At 39.6% G+C, this 19,590-nt stretch overlaps 2 protein-coding genes across 4 annotated transcripts; both read left to right on the top strand.

Annotated features, from left to right (window-relative positions):
* The first annotated feature begins 1,024 nt into the window (after window positions 1-1,024).
* Window positions 1,025-7,111, top strand: prpf18 (PRP18 pre-mRNA processing factor 18 homolog (yeast)). 2 transcript variants are annotated; one of them, XM_060878246.1, is made up of 10 exons: window positions 1,025-1,183; window positions 1,576-1,653; window positions 3,231-3,350; window positions 3,420-3,533; window positions 3,625-3,771; window positions 4,389-4,457; window positions 5,307-5,447; window positions 5,521-5,592; window positions 6,652-6,807; window positions 6,897-7,111. In XM_060878246.1, the coding sequence occupies exons 1-10, from the start codon at window positions 1,118-1,120 to the stop codon at window positions 6,975-6,977; spliced, it is 1,044 nt and encodes a 347-aa protein (XP_060734229.1). In that variant the 5' UTR covers window positions 1,025-1,117; the 3' UTR covers window positions 6,978-7,111. The 2 variants fall into 2 exon arrangements, with proteins under 2 accessions (XP_060734229.1, XP_060734230.1); XM_060878247.1 differs by lacking the exon at window positions 5,307-5,447.
* Window positions 7,112-8,288: 1,177 nt separating this feature from the next.
* On the top strand, window positions 8,289-15,581 carry LOC132851386 (pre-mRNA-splicing factor 18-like). Of its 2 annotated transcripts, XM_060878244.1 has the most exons (11): window positions 8,289-8,444; window positions 9,493-9,570; window positions 9,796-9,822; window positions 11,602-11,730; window positions 12,044-12,157; window positions 12,249-12,395; window positions 13,022-13,090; window positions 13,564-13,704; window positions 13,787-13,858; window positions 15,112-15,267; window positions 15,359-15,581. In XM_060878244.1, exons 1-11 carry the CDS (start codon window positions 8,379-8,381, stop codon window positions 15,437-15,439), a joined length of 1,080 nt encoding a protein of 359 aa, XP_060734227.1. In that variant the 5' UTR covers window positions 8,289-8,378; the 3' UTR covers window positions 15,440-15,581. The 2 variants fall into 2 exon arrangements, with proteins under 2 accessions (XP_060734227.1, XP_060734228.1); XM_060878245.1 differs by lacking the exon at window positions 9,796-9,822.
* Window positions 15,582-19,590: the final 4,009 nt, after the last annotated feature.

Raw genomic sequence — 19,590 nt, 5'->3', positions numbered from 1 at the left:
TTTACTGTCTTTTGTGTATTGTCTTTTTTGTATTTTGTGTATTGTTTTGTAACCTTTTGTCTGCACTCTCTTTTGTCCTGCACTGTCTTGTCTGTCTTGTCCTGCACTGTCTTGTCTGTCTTGTCCTGCACTGTCTTGTCTGTCTTGTCCTGCACTGTTTGCACCAGGTTGCACAGATGCACTTTATGTATCTAGGACTAACTTACTAAGACCTTATAGCTCTGTCTTTGTTTTATGTAGCACCCTGGTCCTGGAGAAACCTTGTCTCTTTTCACTATGTACTGCAACAGCTATATATGGTTGAAATGACAATAAAAGCTTCTTGACTCTCTTGACTTGACTCTTGACGTATAAGAAAAAATAGTAACATGGGTAAAAGTACAGATACTGTACAGTACAAAATATAAATAAATAACAAAAATAAAAACAGATCTGTACAATGAGCATTGAATGGGATGGAATCTCATCATCATCATCATCATCATCATCACTATCATCATCATCATCATCATCATCATCATCATTATTATTATTATTATTATTATTATTATTATTATTATTATAGGGGGGCACGGTGGCTTAGTGGTTTGCCTCACACCTCCAGGGTTGGGGGTTCGATTCCCGCCTCCGCCTTGTGTGTGTGGAGTTTGCATGTTCTCCCCGTGCCTCGGGGGTTTCCTCCGGGTACTCCGGTTTCCTCCCCCGTCCAGACATGCATGGTAGGTTGATTGGCATCTCTGGAAAATTGTCCGTAGTGTGTGAGTGCGTGAGTTAATGAGAGTATGAGTGTGTGTGCCCTGTGATGGGTTGGCACTCCGTCCAGGGTGTATCCTGCCTTGATGCCCGATGACGCCTGAGATAGGCACAGGCTCCCCGTGACCCGAGGTAGTTCGGATAAGCGGTAGAAAATGAGTGAGTGAGAGTGAGCGTTTAATTCCACATGTGACGTAATACTTGCTTAAGTACCTCTACGTCTGAACCACAAGAGGGGGCGCATGCACAAGTCCCACCACGTCTACCGGATGTTTTTAAATACAGCTTCCGGTTGGCTGTCCTTTTTTAAGCTAAGTGAGCGACCTTTCTTATTATTGACAAATTTCCCGCCTTTTAAAACAAAATGGACATTTTAAAGGCAGAAATCGCACGGAAGAGGAGGTTGGTGGAAGAGAAAGAGCTTGTGGACGTGAGTGTTATATTAAATGATCTGTTCGCTACACTGCTTGTATTAGTTAGCTTAGCTTAGCTTAGAGTCAGCTATTATAAATATAATTCAGTCCAAATCAGTAACAACACTTTTTATTTTGTGTAATTTTTGGTATTAAGATACTTTCAGATAATCTTCTAGTCACCTAAAGTATAATGGATATAAAAAATCTGTTAAAACTTGGAATTTTTTATGTAAACAACGAAACCAATGTGAAAGTTTGTTGTTTACTTTCTAATCAGACCTTTAACGTGATGTAACAAGCAACAAGTTTTAGTGTAAGAAATATAGACGTTTTGGGTTTAAAATGAGAAGTTCTTTTTTTTCTGGTCTCTTGTGTTTTACTGATGTCTACAAACATTATTTTCCAGAACACAAAGAAGTATTTCAAGCGAGCTGATCTAGCCAGGAAGGAGGAAGAGGAGTATTTCAAAAAATGTGGATACAAAGTAAGTTATGTAACGGCAGGAACCTGTTATTTCAAACTTGTTTATTTTGTTTCTAAAACCTAAATCTCTTTGATTAGCTGGATGTCAGTCAGATATTATGGCATCAGCCTCTTTTATCTACATCCTTTATAACAGAGTGTGTTAACAGAGAGTATTTCTTATTCTTTTTCCAACCTCTTTCTCTTGAAATGTCTGTTCTCTCCGTGTCCTTCTGCGAGTGTACAGGTTGCTCATGAACAGCCTGTGACACAGGTATAGTGCACACAGGCTGAATGCACCAGTATGCATGAAAGAACTATACAATTTTTTTTGCATCTTTTTTTTTTTTCTTCAGTTGCCTTTGCTCTCACTCTTGCATGAACCCCACAACAGCATTTGCTTGAAATCTACCTTTCTCTACTTTTTTTTTAGTTGAAGTTGTCCATGGGAATAAATCCAGCTGTTTCTTCACTGTTACTCTATATGGCCAAAAGTATCTGGACACCTAACTATCACACATCTTTAAACTGTTGCCACAAAGTCGGAAGCATCCAACTATATAGAATATAATTTGGATTACAGTTTCCCTTCGCTGCAACTAACAAGCACTAACCATGTTCCAGTAGGACAATATTTATTTGCACAAAGCGAGCTCCATATAGACCTGGTTTAAGTAGGTGTTCTACACAGAGCCCTGACTCTGACTCAAGCCCACTTGAACACTTTTGGAATGAACTGGAACACCAATTACACCCCAGACCTCCTCATCTGATATCAGTGCCTGATGTCACTAAAGCTCTTCTAGCTGAATGATGACCAATCCCCACAGCCATGGTGTAAAATCTAGTGGAAGGCCTTGCTGGAAGAGTGGAGCTTTTTATAACAGTCAATGGGGCTAAATTTGGAATGTGATGTTCCCAGATCACTTGAGTGTGATAGTTATGTATCCAAAAACCCTGTCCATATAGTGTATATTCATGTCTGAAGGAAGTGTAATGAGTCAGTTCTTTTAATTTACTTTGTCCTGTCAAAAGTAGCTGCATGTGATGCGTATGGGATGCGTATGATATATCAGACTTCAGCACTCCAGCATTGCTACAGGACGTTGGCATTAGAGCATGCAGAAGAGGATTATTTAAGTCTGATTTACACTCCAATCCAGAAGGTGCTTCAGGTGTGGTGAAGCACAGCAGCTTATGTTTCTCTGTTCAGAGAGCTGAAACCACCAGAAGCTCTAACTGCATCTGATGAAATCTCAGATCTCAAAACACATGTATCACATGGTTGTAGTGAATCTAACAGTTTAACTGCATTTGCTATAAACACATCATGTAGCTTGTAAAATTTCTTAACTTTTCTGGATGTTTTTTTAACTAATGGAGGAAATTTAGTGGGCTTTCGATGCTGTTGGCTTTCATGAGTTTTAAGGGATTCTGTTTAGTTTAAACTTAAAGACTAACTACTGTTTAAGAGAAAAGTTCCTTAGAATATTCATGTTTCTATTTAGGCAACATGATTCTGTATTAGGCTTAAGAAGAAATCGCTAAAAAAAACCCAGTAACAACCTGATCTCAATTTCCTCTGTCCCTTATCCAAAGCTGGAGAAGACGCAGCAGCAGCAACAGCAGGAGGAAACCGCTCCGACCACATCGTCCAACCCCGTTCTAGAGCTGGAGCTCAATGAGGAGAAGTTACCCATGACCCTCTCTCGCCAGGAGGTATGTTGCACTTTGCTCCTCGCTGTGACTTATGAATTGGTGTTTTAATTGTGTGTAACTTGTGTGCAGGTGATCCGTCGCCTGAGGGAGCGTGGCGAGCCGGTACGTCTGTTTGGAGAGACCGATTACGACGCCTTTCAGAGGCTCCGCAAGATTGAGATTCTCGCACCGGAAGTGAACAAGGTAAGACATCACATGTTAACTTTAACTGCTCCTCACAGTCACAGTGCTGGTCCTGACTAAGTGTGTGTTGTGACTGTATGACCGTATTTAGGGTTTGAGGAACGACCTGAAGGCTGCTATGGATAAGATTGATCAGCAGTATTTGAATGAGATTGTAGGAGGACAGGAAGCTGGAGATCCAGACACACAGGATGATCTTAAAGTACATGAGGAAAACACCACTATTGAAGAGCTGGAGGTAGGAAAATCCAACATCTCAGACCAGTTTACATTATACATTTAATGGTATAATTTAAGTGATGTTTAGTTTAATTTCCCACTGAGGGATGCATAGGGCTGAAAACACTCATAAATGGTGGTGATACTAAATTCTAAGAAAATCACACAAGTGCTGAACACCGTGCTGGCACTAAGTAAATTCCACAGTATAAATAACTGAGACCGAGTGAGCCCGAGTGAGAGAGAGAGCCAGAGAGAGAGACGAAGGTCGAAGCTCTTGGCTTTGGAATCAGACTAACACCACCTTGCTTAGACATACTCTGTTAATCACAGATGACAATACTCTGGTCCACACCTGAGTATTCTTACCTGTGTAACGAACCACATCAGTGGTTTCTTCAAATGGACACAACACTGCATTTGTGAAAAGCCTCAAAGTAGCGATGGCATGAGTAGTAGTACAACTCTAAGCCTGCAGGTGGTGCTGTGTTTTAACTAAAAGAAGCATTATCTTTAAACATTATGCATGCCTTGATTTATTTACATTTTTAGTAAATAAGTTTATAATGTTGTTTTTGTTTTTAGGAAGTAATATAATAATTGTGTTTTTTTTAAATCATGTGTTGTAACTTGCAGGCTCTGGGTGAGTCTCTGGGCACCGGAGATGATTTTAAAGATATGGACGTTATAGACAAAGTGATGCGGGTGAGTCAAGATTTAAGTAAAATGTCATTTGCACAAATATTCCATTTAGTTGGAGAAATAACAAGAACAGTGAAAGACTACAGGTCTTACATATCTTCTTCAGAGTGTTACATACTGAAAAGGCCTGATTTAAAGAAAGAGTTTATTTGTGTGTAATTTAAGAAAGGAACCATAATCTTAATATCATCACCATCTCCAGCTTTCTGGAACATTTCTGTCTTAAATTTAAGGGGCAGATCGAAGCCAAACATGATTATGAGGGAAAAAGATTTGTTTATTCAACATGTCTTCTGCAGTGATATTTATAGCAGTGTTCATGTTTATAAAGATCAGTATTTTGTACTTTATTCTTAACTGCATTGTCTGTACTTAGAGGCAGATATTTACAAGGTAGTTATTGTGTTGCATAAAATCTATAGAAGAAATTTTAAAGCTGTTATGTTTGTTTGTGTGGGGGGCACGGTGGCTTAGTGGTAAGCACGTTCGCCTCACACCTCCAGGGTTGGGGGTTCGATTCCCGCCTCCGCCTTGTGTGTGTGTGGAGTTTGCATGTTCTTCCCGTGCCTCGGGGGTTTCCTCCGGGTACTCCGGTTTCCTCCCCTGGTCCAAAGACATGCATGGTAGGTTGATTGGCATCTCTGGAAAATTGTCCGTAGTGTGTGAGTGAATGAGAGTGTGTGTGTGTGTGCCCTGTGATGGGTTGGCACTCCGTCCAGGGTGTATCCTGCCTTGATGCCCGATGACGCCTGAGATAGGCACAGGCTCCCCGTGACCCAAGGTAGTTAGGATAAGCGGTAGAAAATGAATGAATGAATGAATGAATGAATGAATGAATGTTTGTGTGTGCAGTTTTTGCTAGGCGTTTGGGCCAAAGACCTGAACAGCAGAGAGGACCATATTAAGCGTAGCGTTCAGGGAAAGCTGGCCAGCGCTACACACAAACAGACGGAATCGTACTTAAAGCCCCTTTTTAGAAAACTGCGCAAGAAGGTACGTGTCTTTGCTAGACCGTTTTGTTAGGGCTGATGGGAAATGGAGTTTAATTTTATTTCTTTTGTTTTAGGCTTTATCGGCAGATATTAAGGAGTCGATCACCGACATCATAAAGTTCATGCTGCAGAGAGAGTATGTGAAGGTGAGTAATAGACTGTTTGGGTGAATATTATGTTTGAAATAAATGAAAAAAAAAATGGCTCGGGTGATGTGCTACTTCCTCATTTTAGATTTAAACAGCTCTGAGTAAGAATAAACCAGAAACTCCACCATGCTTAGCTTGTTATATATTGTATGTGACTCAGGTGATCGAGCACAGACGGCCTTCATTAGAGGCCACCCTGTTAAATATATAAACCCTTACCATCAATTTCCAATACAAAGATTCATTAAGCTTTTAATTAATTTTGAAAAAACATCCAAAGAAATGCGGGCTCCTGTTGCCTTGGTTACGTTCAGGGTCTGTGACTCAGCAATCAGAAAGAGATTGCGCTTCATGGGAGAATGGTAAGGCAGAGACTTCCACTAACCATGAGCACAAATTTACCAAGAAGAGCCTGGATGATTTTCATGCTTTTTGTGGACAACGGAGTTAAGAGTTGATCTTTTTTGGATGACATGATGAGGATCGTTTTGTGGTGCGTTGCTGCTTCACAGCTTGGATAAGAATTCTGAACGATGCTTTGTATCAGATTCGGTTGCTTTTTAGTTTCATCATTTAGCAGCTGGTTAAAATCTGGTCATGACTATGGACATAGAGCGTATTGGCAGGTCGCAGGTGCTTTCTCCACGTGTTAAATATTACCTGCTCTACAGCATTCGACTTAATCTGGCTTGGAAATGAAACTTACAGGATGTTGTTCTATAAAGGGCCAAACACATGGGGAACATATTGCAGGTTCTGCAAGACAGTTTTGACAGTTGTAATTTGTCCCAGATGGCTTACGAAGTCTGTAATGCTTTAGAACGTTAAAATAAAACAATGCGATCTACAAATTGCAGCTAGCATAAATCCTGACAACTAAAAGCTTAAATATTCATTTAACTCTTTCTGAATAGAAATGTTGTTGTTGTCATTTATGTTTTTATTTTGTCTTAAGTTGTCACCTGTTAAAACACGTCATGTAACTGACAAGAATGTGAATGCTGATTGTGTTGATCATGCGAGGGAGAATTGTGATTGTGTTTTGCATACACACAGGCGAATGATGCGTACCTGCAGATGGCCATAGGGAACGCTCCGTGGCCCATCGGTGTGACCATGGTGGGAATCCACGCTCGTACCGGCCGAGAGAAAATCTTCTCTAAACACGTGGCTCACGTTCTCAACGACGAAACCCAAAGAAAATACATCCAGGTTGGTTATGGATGGAAATGATTTGTGTTTTGATTGTGTGTGTGTGTACTGAGGATGATGAAGGACACTAACACTTTCTTTTCGTTCAGGGGCTGAAAAGGTTAATGACGATCTGTCAGAAGCATTTCACAACAGATCCTTCAAAATGTGTGGAATACAACGCTCTGTGACTCTCAATCTCTCTCTCTCTCACACACACACACACACACACACACACAGCCCCCCTAGTTTTGGTGTTTCTTTTGTAAATACACTGTAAATATTGTCAAAGCAACAGTCTGAATAAATGTTTTTTAAAAGAAGACCTTATGAAAGTATGTGTATTAAATGTGTTGCTTTTTTGCATGATTGGTGGTTTTACTAGATACATGATACACCTCAGAAATCTTTATTCAGTATTTTTTCCCCTTCATGGCTCTGTATAACCTTTTTAAAATGGAACATTACACTTGTTGGTCAGCAGATAATACATGTGACACAGCAGGTACATATAAGATCATTTATTACATATGACTCATTTACACCCAAATTATGATACAAATAAAGTCTATTTCTAGTTTTGAGCACTTTGTCATATAGTAGAGAGTACACAAATTTAATTCAAACTGTCTAAAACTATAGGCAGTGATTTTAGCTGTTTGGAAACTCATCATCAACCTTTATCGGTTACTTAAAATCCATCTACATAAAACTCTGTGAACATACGAGTGTGAACAGATGGCAGAAATGTTAGGAGTCTTCATCATCACCCGGTAACCGCGGTAACAGGCTAACGATGCTGGTGATTCTAGTGAAGCTAATGATGCTAGTGATTCTAGTGACGCTAATGATGCTAGTGATTCTGGTGATGCTAATGATGCTAGTGATTCTAATTATGCTAGTGATTCTTAGTGATGCTAATGATGCTAGTGATTCTAGTGATGCTAGTGATTCTAGTGATGCTAGTGATTTTAATGATTCTAGTGATGCTAGTGATTCTAATGATTCTAGTGATTCTAGTGATGCTAGTGATTCTAGTGATGCTAGTGATTCTAATGATTCTAGTGATTCTAGTGATTCTAGTGATGCTAGTGATTCTAATGATTCTAGTGATGCTAGTGATTCTAATGATTCTAGTGATTCTAGTGATGCTAGTGATTCTAGTGATTCTAATGATTCTAGTGATGCTAATGATGCTAGTGATTCTAATGATTCTAGTGATGCTAGTGAATCTAGTGATGCTAGTGATTCTAATGATTCTAGTGATTCTAGTGATGCTAACCAGCTGGAAGCGGACGCTCAGATTAACAAATACAATGTTAGCGATATCAAAAGGTATTTCGAGCGATTATTTTACTTTATGCTATTGCCGGTGTGTTGAACCTTAAAGTTAAACTATAAACTCAAAGATGATTCAAAACTGAGTTAAAATACTCAGCCAAGCAAACACATTTTGAGCAGAAACTCGCGGTAAACCATTCAAGCACAGGAAGTGACGTAAATCAGAATCAACTATTGCCGTGCGACAGATGAAGTGTCGGCTCAGGAGAGATTTTTATGCCGCACGCTTTCTGAACCATTTTTAAAACAAAATGGACATTTTAAAGGCAGAAATCGTACGGAAGAGGAGGTTGGTGGAAGAGAAAGAGCTTATGGACGTGAGTGTTATATTAAATGATCTGTTCGCTACACTGCTTGTATTAGTTAGCTTAGCTTAGCTTAGCTTAGCTTAGCTTACAGTCAGCTATTATAAATATAATTCAGTCCAAATCAGTAACAACAATGTGTAATTTTTGGTATTAAGATACTTTCAGATAATCTTCTAGTCACCTAAAGTATAATGGATATAAAAAATCTGTTAAAACTTGGAATTTTTTATGTAAACAACGAAACCAATGTGAAAGTTTGTTGTTTACTTTCTAATCAGACCTTTAACGTGATGTAACAAGCAACAAGTTTTAGTGTAAGAAATAGAGACGTTTTGGGTTTCGTGTGAAACTAAATTAGTATTTTGGAGCTCTGTGATTTAAGATATTGACACGATCTCATGCTGCCACCACCACCATACTTCTCTCTGTACAACTTTCAGAATGCTTTCTAGAAAGTTTGCCACATGTTGAACATGAGACCTAAATTTACTTATATATTTTTTTTAAACATGAAAAAGCACTTTCTAGAATACTAGAGATTGTTGTCCCGCTCAGAGAATGAACATTACTTCCTAAATATTAACAGAGTTGTGTAGACTTTTTATATCCACTGTGTGTAAGAGACTGGACACTTTTATTGTGATTTTCTCAATCATAATCATACATTTCTGTCCTAGGACACCAGAGAACAGCTTCATAAACTTTCTGTAGCAAAGGGACCCCTTTAGCAGAATTAAAAAAAATAATAATAACAATGTGGATTCTTATACTTCAGGACAGATTTAGTTTTCAAAATATTCAACTTTTAGACTCATTATTCGAATGAGTATGTATAATAAAATATTTTTAGCCTTAGATGGTTTGATTCTTGAACTTGTTATCCAGGCAGGAATTTCTTTCAAACGAGCAGTCGAACAGACTAATAATTATAAGAACCAACTATAATTATAAGTCTCGGATAATTACACACGTTAAAAATAAGCCAAGTTCTTTTTTTTTTTTCTCTTTTTTTCTGGTCTCTTGTGTTTTACTGATGTCTACAAACATTATTTTCCAGAACACAAAGAAGTATTTCAAGCGAGCTGATCTAGCCAGGAAGGAGGAAGAGGAGTATTTCAAAAAATGTGGATACAAAGTAAGTTATGTAACGGCAGGAACCTGTTATTTCAAACTTGTTTATTTTGTTTCTAAAACCTAAATCTCTTTGATTAGCTGGATGTCAGTCAGATATTATGGCATCAGCCTCTTTTATCTACATCCTTTATAACAGAGTGTGTTAACAGAGAGTATTTCTTATTCTCTTTCCAACCTCTTTCTCTTGAAATGTCTGTTCTCTCCGTGTCCTTCTGCGAGTGTACAGGTTGCTCATGAACAGCCTGTGACACAGGTATAGTGCACACAGGCTGAATGCACCAGTATGCATGAAAGAACTATACAATTTTTTTTGCATCTTTTTTTTTTTTTTCTTCAGTTGCCTTTGCTCTCACTCTTGCATGAACCCCACAACAGCATTTGCTTGAAATCTACCTTTCTCTACTTTTTTTTAGTTGAAGTTGTCCATGGGAATAAATCCAGCTGTTTCTTCACTGTTACTCTATATGGCCAAAAGTATCTGGACACCTAACTATCACACATCTTTAAACTGTTGCCACAAAGTCGGAAGCATCCAACTATATAGAATATAATTTGGATTACAGTTTCCCTTCGCTGCAACTAACAAGCACTAACCATGTTCCAGTAGGACAATATTTATTTGCACAAAGCGAGCTCCATATAGACCTGGTTTAAGTAGGTGTTCTACACAGAGCCCTGACTCTGACTCAAGCCCACTTGAACACTTTTGGGATGAACTGGAACACCAACTACACCCCAGACCTCCTCATCTGATATCAGTGCCTGATGTCACTAAAGCTCTTCTAGCTGAATGATGACCAATCCCCACAGCCATGGTGTGTAAAATCTAGTGGAAGGCCTTGCTGGAAGAGTGGAGCTTTTTATAACAGTCAATGGGGCTAAATTTGGAATGTGATGTTCCCAGATCACTTGAGTGTGATAGTTATGTATCCAAAAACCCTGTCCATATAGTGTATATACATGTCTGAAGGAAGTGTAATGTGTCAGTTCTTTTAATTTACTTTGTCCTGTCCAAAGTAGCTGCATGTGATGCGTATGGGATGCGTATGATATATCAGACTTCAGCACTCCAGCATTGCTACAGGACGTTGGCATTAGAGCATGCAGAAGAGGATTATTTAAGTCTGATTTACACTCCAATCCAGAAGGTGCTTCAGGTGTGGTGAAGCACAGCAGCTTATGTTTCTCTGTTCAGAGAGCTGAAACCACCAGAAGCTCTAACTGCATCTGACGACAAACACAGACCTCGAAACACATGTATCACATGGTTGTAGTGAATCTAACAGTTTAACTGCACTTTTCTGCATGTTTTTTGAACTAATGGAGGAAATTTAGTGGGCTTTCGATGCTGTTGGCTTTTATAAGTTTTAAGGGATTCTGTTTAGTTTAAACTTAAAGACTAACTACTGTTTAAGAGAATTTCCTTAGAATATTCATGTTTCTATTTAGGAAACATGATTCTGTATTAGGCTTAAGAAGAAACCATTGGGGAAAAAAACAGTAAAAACCTGATTTCAATTAAAATATATTTTTAATATATTTTAAGAGGTTTAGTATATTTGCAGATAACAATAAAAGATTCAGTTTCACACATTATCCCTTGCTGTTTACTTCCAGCCACAAGGTTATTTTATGAGGCCAATTCATTTAAAGAGCTATTTTACAAGGTTTCATCAGAAAAAGTTTTAGAGTTTCTGTCATATATGAATATAAAAAATTTCATTTAAGTTGTCTATATTTGTCTATATTTATTTCTTTGTGATTTTAGGATATTTTAGTTCTTATTAACCGTTCTTGCCATGAAGATAGCCTCAGTAGCTGACATGGCAGTAAATTATAACAACTAACTAACTAACTAACTAACTAACTAACTTCTAGCCACCTTGTTAAATAGACCGATAAAATCCAGCTTAAAAGCGTGTTTCAGAAGCAGGTCCGATGAAGCATAAACCAGGCTTTGTTTTTTTTATTGCAAAGAAAAAGTATAAGCGATCAGTCATTTGTGCCTCTTTTCTCTGTCCCTTATTCAAAGCTGGAGAAGACGCAGCAGCAGCAGCAGCAGCAACAGCAGAAGGAAACCGCTCAGTCCACATCATCCAACCCTGTTCTAGAGCTGGAGCTCAGTGAGGAGAAGTTACCCATGACCCTCTCTCGCCAGGAGGTATGTTGCACTTTGCTCCTCGCTGTGACTTATAGAATAGAATGGAACAGGGCATAGAAGCATTATTATCACCACATATACATTACAGCACAGTGGAATTCTTTTCTTCACATACCCCAACTGAGGAGGGAGCTATGATACAGCACCTCTGGAGCAGGGAGGGTTGAGGGCCTTGCTCAAGGGCCCAGCAGTGGAAGTTTGGCTGTGCTGGGCCTTGAACCCTGTTCCTCCGATCAACAACCCAGAGCCTTAACCAGTTGAGCCACCACTGCCTTATGAATTGGTGTTTTAATTGTGTGTAACTTGTGTGCAGGTGATCCGTCGCCTGAGGGAGCGTGTCGAGCCGGTACGTCTGTTTGGAGAGACCGATTACGATGCCTTTCAGAGGCTCCGCAAGATTGAGATTCTCGCACCGGAAGTGAACAAGGTAAGACATCACATGTTAACTTTAGCTGCTCCTCACAGTCACAGTGCTGGTCCTGACTAAGTGTGTGTTGTGACTGTATGACCGTGTTTAGGGTTTGAGGAACGACCTGAAGGCTGCTATGGATAAGATTGATCAGCAGTATTTGAATGAGATTGTAGGAGGACAGGAAGCTGGAGATCCAGACACACAGGATGATCTTAAAGTACATGAGGAAAACACCACCATCGAAGAGCTGGAGGTAGGAAAATCCAACATTTCAGACCAGTTTACATTATACATTTAAGGGTATAATTTAAGTGATGTTTAGTTTAATTTCCCACTGAGGGACGCATAGGGCTGAAAACACTCATAAATGGTGGTGATACTAAATTCTAAGAAAATCACACAAGTGCTGAACACCGTGCTGGCACTAAGTAAATTCCACAGTATAAATAACTGAGACCGAGTGAGCCCGAGTGAGAGAGAGAGCGAGAGAGAGAGACCGACCGAGAGAGAGACGAAGGTCGAAGCTCTTGCTTTGGAATCAGACTAACACCACCTTGCTTAGACATACTCTGTTAATCACAGATGACAATACTCTGGTCCACACCTGAGTATTCTTACCTGTGTAACGAACCACATCAGTGGTTTCTTCAAATGGACACAACACTGCATTTGTGAAAAGCCTCAAAGTAGCGATGGCATGAGTAGTAGTACAACTCTAAGCCTGCAGGTGGTGCTGTGTTTTAACTAAAAGAAGCATTATCTTTAAACATTATGCATGCCTTGATTTATTTACATTTTTAGTGTAATGTTGTTGTCTTTTTTTTTGGGAAGTAATATAATAATTGTGTTTTTTTTTAAATCATGTGTTGTAACTTGCAGGCTTTGGGTGAGTCTCTGGGCACCGGAGATGATTTTAAAGATATGGACGTTATAGACAAAGTGATGCGGGTGAGTCAAGATTTAAGTAAAATGTCATTTGCACAAATATTCCATTTAGTTGGAGAAATAACAAGAACAGTGAAAGACTACAGGTCTTACATATCTTATTCAGAGTGTTACATACTGAAAAGGCCTGATTTAAAGAAAGAGTTTATTTGTGTGTAATTTAAGAAAGGAACCATAATCTTAATATTATTACCATCTCCAGCTTTCTGGAACATTTCTGTCTTAAATTTAAGGGGCAGATCGAAGCCAAACATGATTAAGAGGGAAAAAGATTTGTTTATTCAACATGTCTTCTGCAGTGATATTTATAGCAGTGTTCATGTTTATAAAGATCAGTATTTTGTACTTTATTCTTAACTGCATCGTCTGTACTTAGAGGCAGATATTTACAAGGTAGTTATTGTGTTGCATAAAATTGTGTTGCATAAAATCTATAGAATAAATTTTAAAGCTGTTATGTTTGTGTGTGTGTGCAGTTTTTGCTGGGCGTTTGGGCCAAAGACCTGAACAGCAGAGAGGACCATATTAAGCGTAGCGTTCAGGGAAAGCTGGCCAGTGCCACTCATAAACAGACGGAATCGTACTTAAAGCCCCTCTTTAGAAAACTGCGCAAGAAGGTACGTGTCTTTGCTAGACCGTTTTGTTAGGGCTGATGGGAAATGGAGGTCATGGAGTTTAATTTTATTTCTTTTGTTTTAGGCTTTACCGGCAGATATTAAGGAGTCGATCACCGACATCATAAAGTTCATGCTGCAGAGAGAGTATGTGAAGGTGAGTAATAGACTGGGTGAATATTATGTTTGAAATAAATGGAAAAAAATGGCTCGGGTGATGTGCTGCTTCCTCATTTCAGATTTAAACAGCTCTGAGTAAGAATAAACCAGAAACTCCACCATGCTTAGCTTGTTATATATTGTATGTGACTCAGGTGATCGAGCACAGACGGCCTTCATTAGAGGCCACCCCTGTTAAATATATAAACCCTTACCATCAATTTCCAGTACAAAGAATCATTAAGCTCCTTACACAATGATAAAAGAACATTTCTGTGGAGGTCAGGGGAGAAAAAAAGTTGTATTTGTGTAGAAATAAGTTTGGAAGCCATTTCTGTTGCGTGGAGATGACCACAGTACGAGTCATAAGCTGTAAATTTCAGAACAGTAGTGAATCTTCACAGCGGTGGCTGACCTGCCAACGTCTCTCCAAATCAACCAGAAAGTCATAACGGATTTTGAAAAAACATCCAAAGAAATGCGGGCTCCTGTTGCCTTGGTTACGGTCAGGGTCTGTGACTCAGCAATCAGAAAGAGATTGCGCTTCATGGGAGAATGGTAAGGCAGAGACTTCCACTAACCATGAGCACAAATTTACCAAGAAGAGCCTGGATGATTTTCATGCTTTTTGTGGACAACGGAGTTAAGAGTTGATCTTTTTTGGATGACATGATGAGGATCGTTTCGTGGTGCGTTGCTGCTTCACAGCTTGGATATGAATTCTGAACGATGCTTTGTATCAGATTCGGTTGCTTTTTAGTTTCATCATTTAGCAGCTGGTTAAAATCTGGTCATGACTATGGACATAGAGCGTATTGGCAGGTCGCAGGTGCTTTCTCCACGTGTTAAATATTACCTGCTCTACAGCATTCGACTTAATCTGGCTTGGAAATGAAACTTACAGGATGTTGTTCTATAAAGGGCCAAACACATGGGGAACATATTGCAGGTTCTGCAAGACAGTCTTGACAGTTGTAATTTGTGCCAGATGGCTTACGAAGTCTGTAATGCTTTAGAACATTAAAATAAAACAATGCAATCTACAAATTGCAGCTAGAATAAATCCTGACAACTAAAAGCTTAAATATTCATTTAACTCTTTCTGAATAGAAATGTTGTTGTCATTTTTTTTTTTTTATTTTGTCTTAAGTTGTCACCTGTTAAAACACGTCATGTAACTGACAAGAATGTGAATGCTGATTGTGTTGATCATGCGAGGGAGAATTGTGATTGTGTTTTGCATACACACAGGCGAATGATGCGTACCTGCAGATGGCCATAGGGAACGCTCCGTGGCCCATCGGTGTGACCATGGTGGGAATCCACGCTCGTACCGGCCGAGAGAAAATCTTCTCTAAACACGTGGCTCACGTTCTCAACGACGAAACCCAAAGAAAATACATCCAGGTTGGTTATGGATGGAAATGATTTGTGTTTTGATTGTGTGTGTGTGTGTACTGAGGATGATGAAGGACACTAACACTTTCTTTTCGTTCAGGGGCTGAAAAGGTTAATGACGAACTGTCAGAAGCATTTCACAACAGATCCTTCAAAATGTGTGGAATACAACGCTCTGTGACTCTCAATCTCTCTCTCTCACACACACACACACACACACACACACACACACACACACAGCCCCCCTAGTTTTGGTGTTTCTATTGTAAATACACTGTAAATATTGTCAAAGCAACAGTCTGAATAAATGTTTTTTAAAAGAAGACCTTATGAAAGTATGTGTATTAAATGTGTTGCTCAGTCACATAAATGCATCTATACCCAGCAGCGATGTCAACAGCAAAAATTACACAAAACTACCTTAGCATACTTATTTATTGAGCATGCATACTTTCTCATTTTGTGCAATACTTCTTTAGTAGCACAGAACTCTATAGACTAGCTATTAGCAATAGCACTGCTAATGTATCAGTGGAATATATTTATCATTCATTCATTCATTCATTCATTCATCTTCTACCGCTTATCCGAACTACCACGGGTCACGGGGAGCCTGTGCCTATCTCAGGCGTCATCGGGCATCAAGGCAGGATACACCCTGGACGGAGTGCCAACCCATCACAGGGCACACACACACACACTCTCATAATCACACACTAGGGACAATTTTCCAGAGATGCCAATCAACCTACCATGCATGTCTTTGGACCGGGGGAGGAAACCGGAGTACCCGGAGGAAACCCCCGAGGCACGGGGAGAACATGCAAACTCCACACACACAAGGTGGAGGCGGGAATCGAACCCCGACCCTGGAGGTGTGAGGCGAACGTGCTAACCACTAAGCCACCGTGCCCCCCTGGAATATATTTAGATGTTTTTAAATTAAATATATATATTCTTTAAACATGCATACTTTTCATTTTCTACGTTTATTTCTCATTAGTTTACAAGTTATGACTTTTAGCTTTCAAGCGGTGAAATTCATTAAATTTACTCCATATGAAATGTTTTGTTGTTTTAAAAATATTTTTCAATTATCCCTTTTGTATTTGTAAACAACTAATAAGAATGGAGTCAAAAATAGTTAACTAGCTTCTGATGTTGTAAGCAAAAGTTGTAAATGAGTAAAATATGTATTTCAATTCAAAATTTTATTTGTATAGCGCTTTTAACAATAGACATTGTCTCAAAGCAGCTTCACAGAACATAAGTAACATAATAAAAAAATGTTATATAATAAAAGTCTGAGGTGAGGAAAAACTCCTTTAGAAGGAAGAGGAAGAAACTGAGAGAGGAACCAAACTCAAAAGTGAACCTCATCCTCATTCGGGTGACACTGGAGGGTGTGATTATAAATATACAGTCTGTCAATTGCGTATGCATTTATATTTGTTTTTAATATATGATTAATATTATATTGTTTTTCAGACTGTTTTTCTACCTTGTGGATATATTGATCCTCATACGTGTGTTTTATATTGACGTATTGGCTCAGAGTCGGCTCGTCCACTCAAGCTGGCATTTCTGAAGACGTTTATTTGCTTTTTGACAGAAAGCAGAGACCTTTAAGTGCAGATAATGCCCCTGTGATCAAAAGCATCATTTGGATCAACATCTGAGATCTCACAAGAACAAGACATGAGACTGATTAAGACATGGGGCTTCGATATAAAGTCACTGATTCAAATGCCCAGCTGCTTGTAATATGTAGTGTAAAGATCAGAAAGAATTGAAAGACTTTCATTCAGTTTCTCTTTAACGGAAGTTAAGCACTAACACGGCCGGAACGACTGGTGGATTAGGAGAACTGATGCAGCCCTACACCCTGCAGAGTCTATCTTAAATATTAATAATAATAATAATAGAAAGATGGATCATAAAAATTCTGCCCTGAATAAGTTATTCACATAAAACAGGTTTACATAATCCACAAAAAATACTATCTGAATTTACATAAATGAACCAGTCCAGCAGTTTACATACACTTGATTCTTAACACTGTGGCTTGTGAGAGTTGTTCATGAGTCCCGTGTTTGTCCTGAGCTCATTATTCTTCAAAAAAAAAGAAAACAAAATGCAAACATTCACTGATTCTGAAGATTCTAATACGATACATTAGAGCGGTGTAAACTTTTGAACAGGATGTTTGGTCAGATCATCCTGTCTTTTTAGTTCGTTTTACCAAATGAGAAGAGACCGAATTCCTGTCATTATTCTGCTAATCCTTTAAGGAAAGATCCCTTTAAGGAAAGAACATTCTTCCTTTGTCAGTGTATTTAGTTATGTCTGTTTGTCATCAAACATTTTCTATCAGCTTCACTCTTCCAGCCGGATGCATGTAAATTATTCACAGAGGTCCAGATGTGTTGACCTTCCTTCTGGCCATGATGAAGCAGAGAGACGGAGAGAAAGCCCAGACTCCTAATGACCAGAGGCTACAACAAAACACTCACACAGCAACAGAGAAAACACACACAAACATACACACAGTGCCTGAAAAAGCCTCATTACACTCTAGAACAGTGTTCTCACGGCATGTGGGAGAACACACACACACGCACACTTTCACTGCATGAGAGAAAAACTTCCAGCTGCCGTCAAAGGGCGAAAGAAAACATTCTGCAGCAGCCTAGACTGTTGCTACGGCAACGCTTCAGGAAGAGCTGGACTTTATTAGTTTGTGTGTGTGTGTTTTGTGTAAGTTATCAATTACTGAGAATTGTAGGATTTTGGCTCTTCTCCTGCTGGAAATGGTTGTTTCCCTTTAAAGTAAATCCCTTTAATGATATATTGTATTATCTAATCACATAAAATTTGATTCAATTTAATTTATTTACACAGTGGCAGGATGGGATATAAATCTACTTGTATAAAGTTATTTTTATTTGCTAAACATTGTAGTTGTTTAATTAGCATAATGATGAAATTGGGGAATAGAAGCCTTTATTATCACCACATATACATTACAGCACAGTGGAATTCTTCTCTTTGGATATACCCGAGGAACTGAGGAGGTTGGGGTTAGAGCACAGGGACAGCTATAATGAATCAGCAGGGACGGTTAAGGACCTTGCTTAATTGCCCAACAGTGGTAGCTTGGCAGTGCTGGGGCTTGAATCCAGACCTTCGGATCAACAACTCGGAGCTTTAACCACTTGAGCCACCACTACCCCAATACACCATGATCACATTGTCACCCGTCACAATAAAAACAACAAAAACAAAAAACAGCTGGGCACAGAGGCTTAGTGCCACTCACCTCTGGGTACTCTGGTTTCCGCTAGAGTCCAAAGACCTGTATTGAAGGCTTACTGGCAAGTCCATAGTATGTGAACATGTGTGTGTGTGTGAGTGTGTGTGTGTGTTTGCATGCATGCGTGCGTGCCTGTGTGTGTGTTTATGACCTGCAGTGGGTTGCCTCTAACTTTGTTTCTTCTGGTTTTACTAAATTTCTGGTCATTAGGAGATTTTTTGAAGCGCATCTTGCTTTTTTTGCTCAGTGTGAGTGAACTTACACTGTGACTATACGGCTATTACATACACTCCAGCATTTCTTCCCGGTTTGTCTCAGATTCTTACATTCAGACCCAAAGACTTAACTACACTAACGACTAGAGTCGCCCGAGAGGTGTGTAAACCTGCTGCACAAATTAGTTAAAGAAGCTCAATATTATAACACACTACTCAAAGGAAAACAACTGGAAAATTTTCAATTAGGATCAAAGCATCCAGACACCAACTTCTCTTAACATTCATCCATTCATCCATCCATCCATCCATCCATCCATCTTCTACCGCTTATCCCGGGCCGGGTCGCGGGGGCAGCAGTCTAAGCAGGGATGCCCAGACTTCCCTCTCCCCAGACACTTCCTCCAGCTTTTCCGGGGGAATACCAAGGGCCTCCTCCCGGCTGGACATGCCCAGAACACCTCCCCAAGGAGGCGTCCAGGAGGCATCCGGAACAGATGCCCGAGCCACCTTAGCTGACTCCTCTCAATTTTGGAGGAACAGCGGCTCTACTCTGAGCTCCTCCCGAGTGACCGAGCTCCTCACCCTATCTCTAACGGAGCGCCCAGCCACCCTACGGAGGAAACTCATTTCGGCCGCCTGTATCCGGGATCTTGTCCTTTCGGTCATGACCCAAAGCTCATTACCATAGGTGAGGGTAGGAACGTAGATTGACTGGTAAATAGAGAGCTTTGCCTTGCAGCTCAGCTCTTTCTTCACCACAACAGACCGGTATATCGACCGCATCACTGCAGAAGATACACC

Source organism: Tachysurus vachellii, chromosome 9 (genome assembly GCF_030014155.1).
Source record: "Tachysurus vachellii isolate PV-2020 chromosome 9, HZAU_Pvac_v1, whole genome shotgun sequence".
NCBI classification, from domain to species: domain Eukaryota; kingdom Metazoa; phylum Chordata; class Actinopteri; order Siluriformes; family Bagridae; genus Tachysurus; species Tachysurus vachellii.
This window is presented reverse-complemented; position numbering and strand designations above follow the sequence as displayed.

Excerpts from the sequence above, each read along its gene's own strand:
- LOC132851386 (XM_060878244.1), top strand. The coding sequence starts at position 8,379 with ATGGACATTTTAAAGGCAGAAATCGTACGGAAGAGGAGGTTGGTGGAA. Across the intron at positions 9,571-9,795 it reads TCAAAAAATGTGGATACAAA|GTTGCTCATGAACAGCCTGT; the intron begins GTAAGTTATGTA and ends GCGAGTGTACAG. Across the intron at positions 11,731-12,043 it reads TGACCCTCTCTCGCCAGGAG|GTGATCCGTCGCCTGAGGGA; the intron begins GTATGTTGCACT and ends ACTTGTGTGCAG.
- prpf18 (XM_060878246.1), top strand. The coding sequence starts at position 1,118 with ATGGACATTTTAAAGGCAGAAATCGCACGGAAGAGGAGGTTGGTGGAA. Across the intron at positions 1,654-3,230 it reads TCAAAAAATGTGGATACAAA|CTGGAGAAGACGCAGCAGCA; the intron begins GTAAGTTATGTA and ends CCTTATCCAAAG. Across the intron at positions 3,534-3,624 it reads TCGCACCGGAAGTGAACAAG|GGTTTGAGGAACGACCTGAA; the intron begins GTAAGACATCAC and ends GACCGTATTTAG.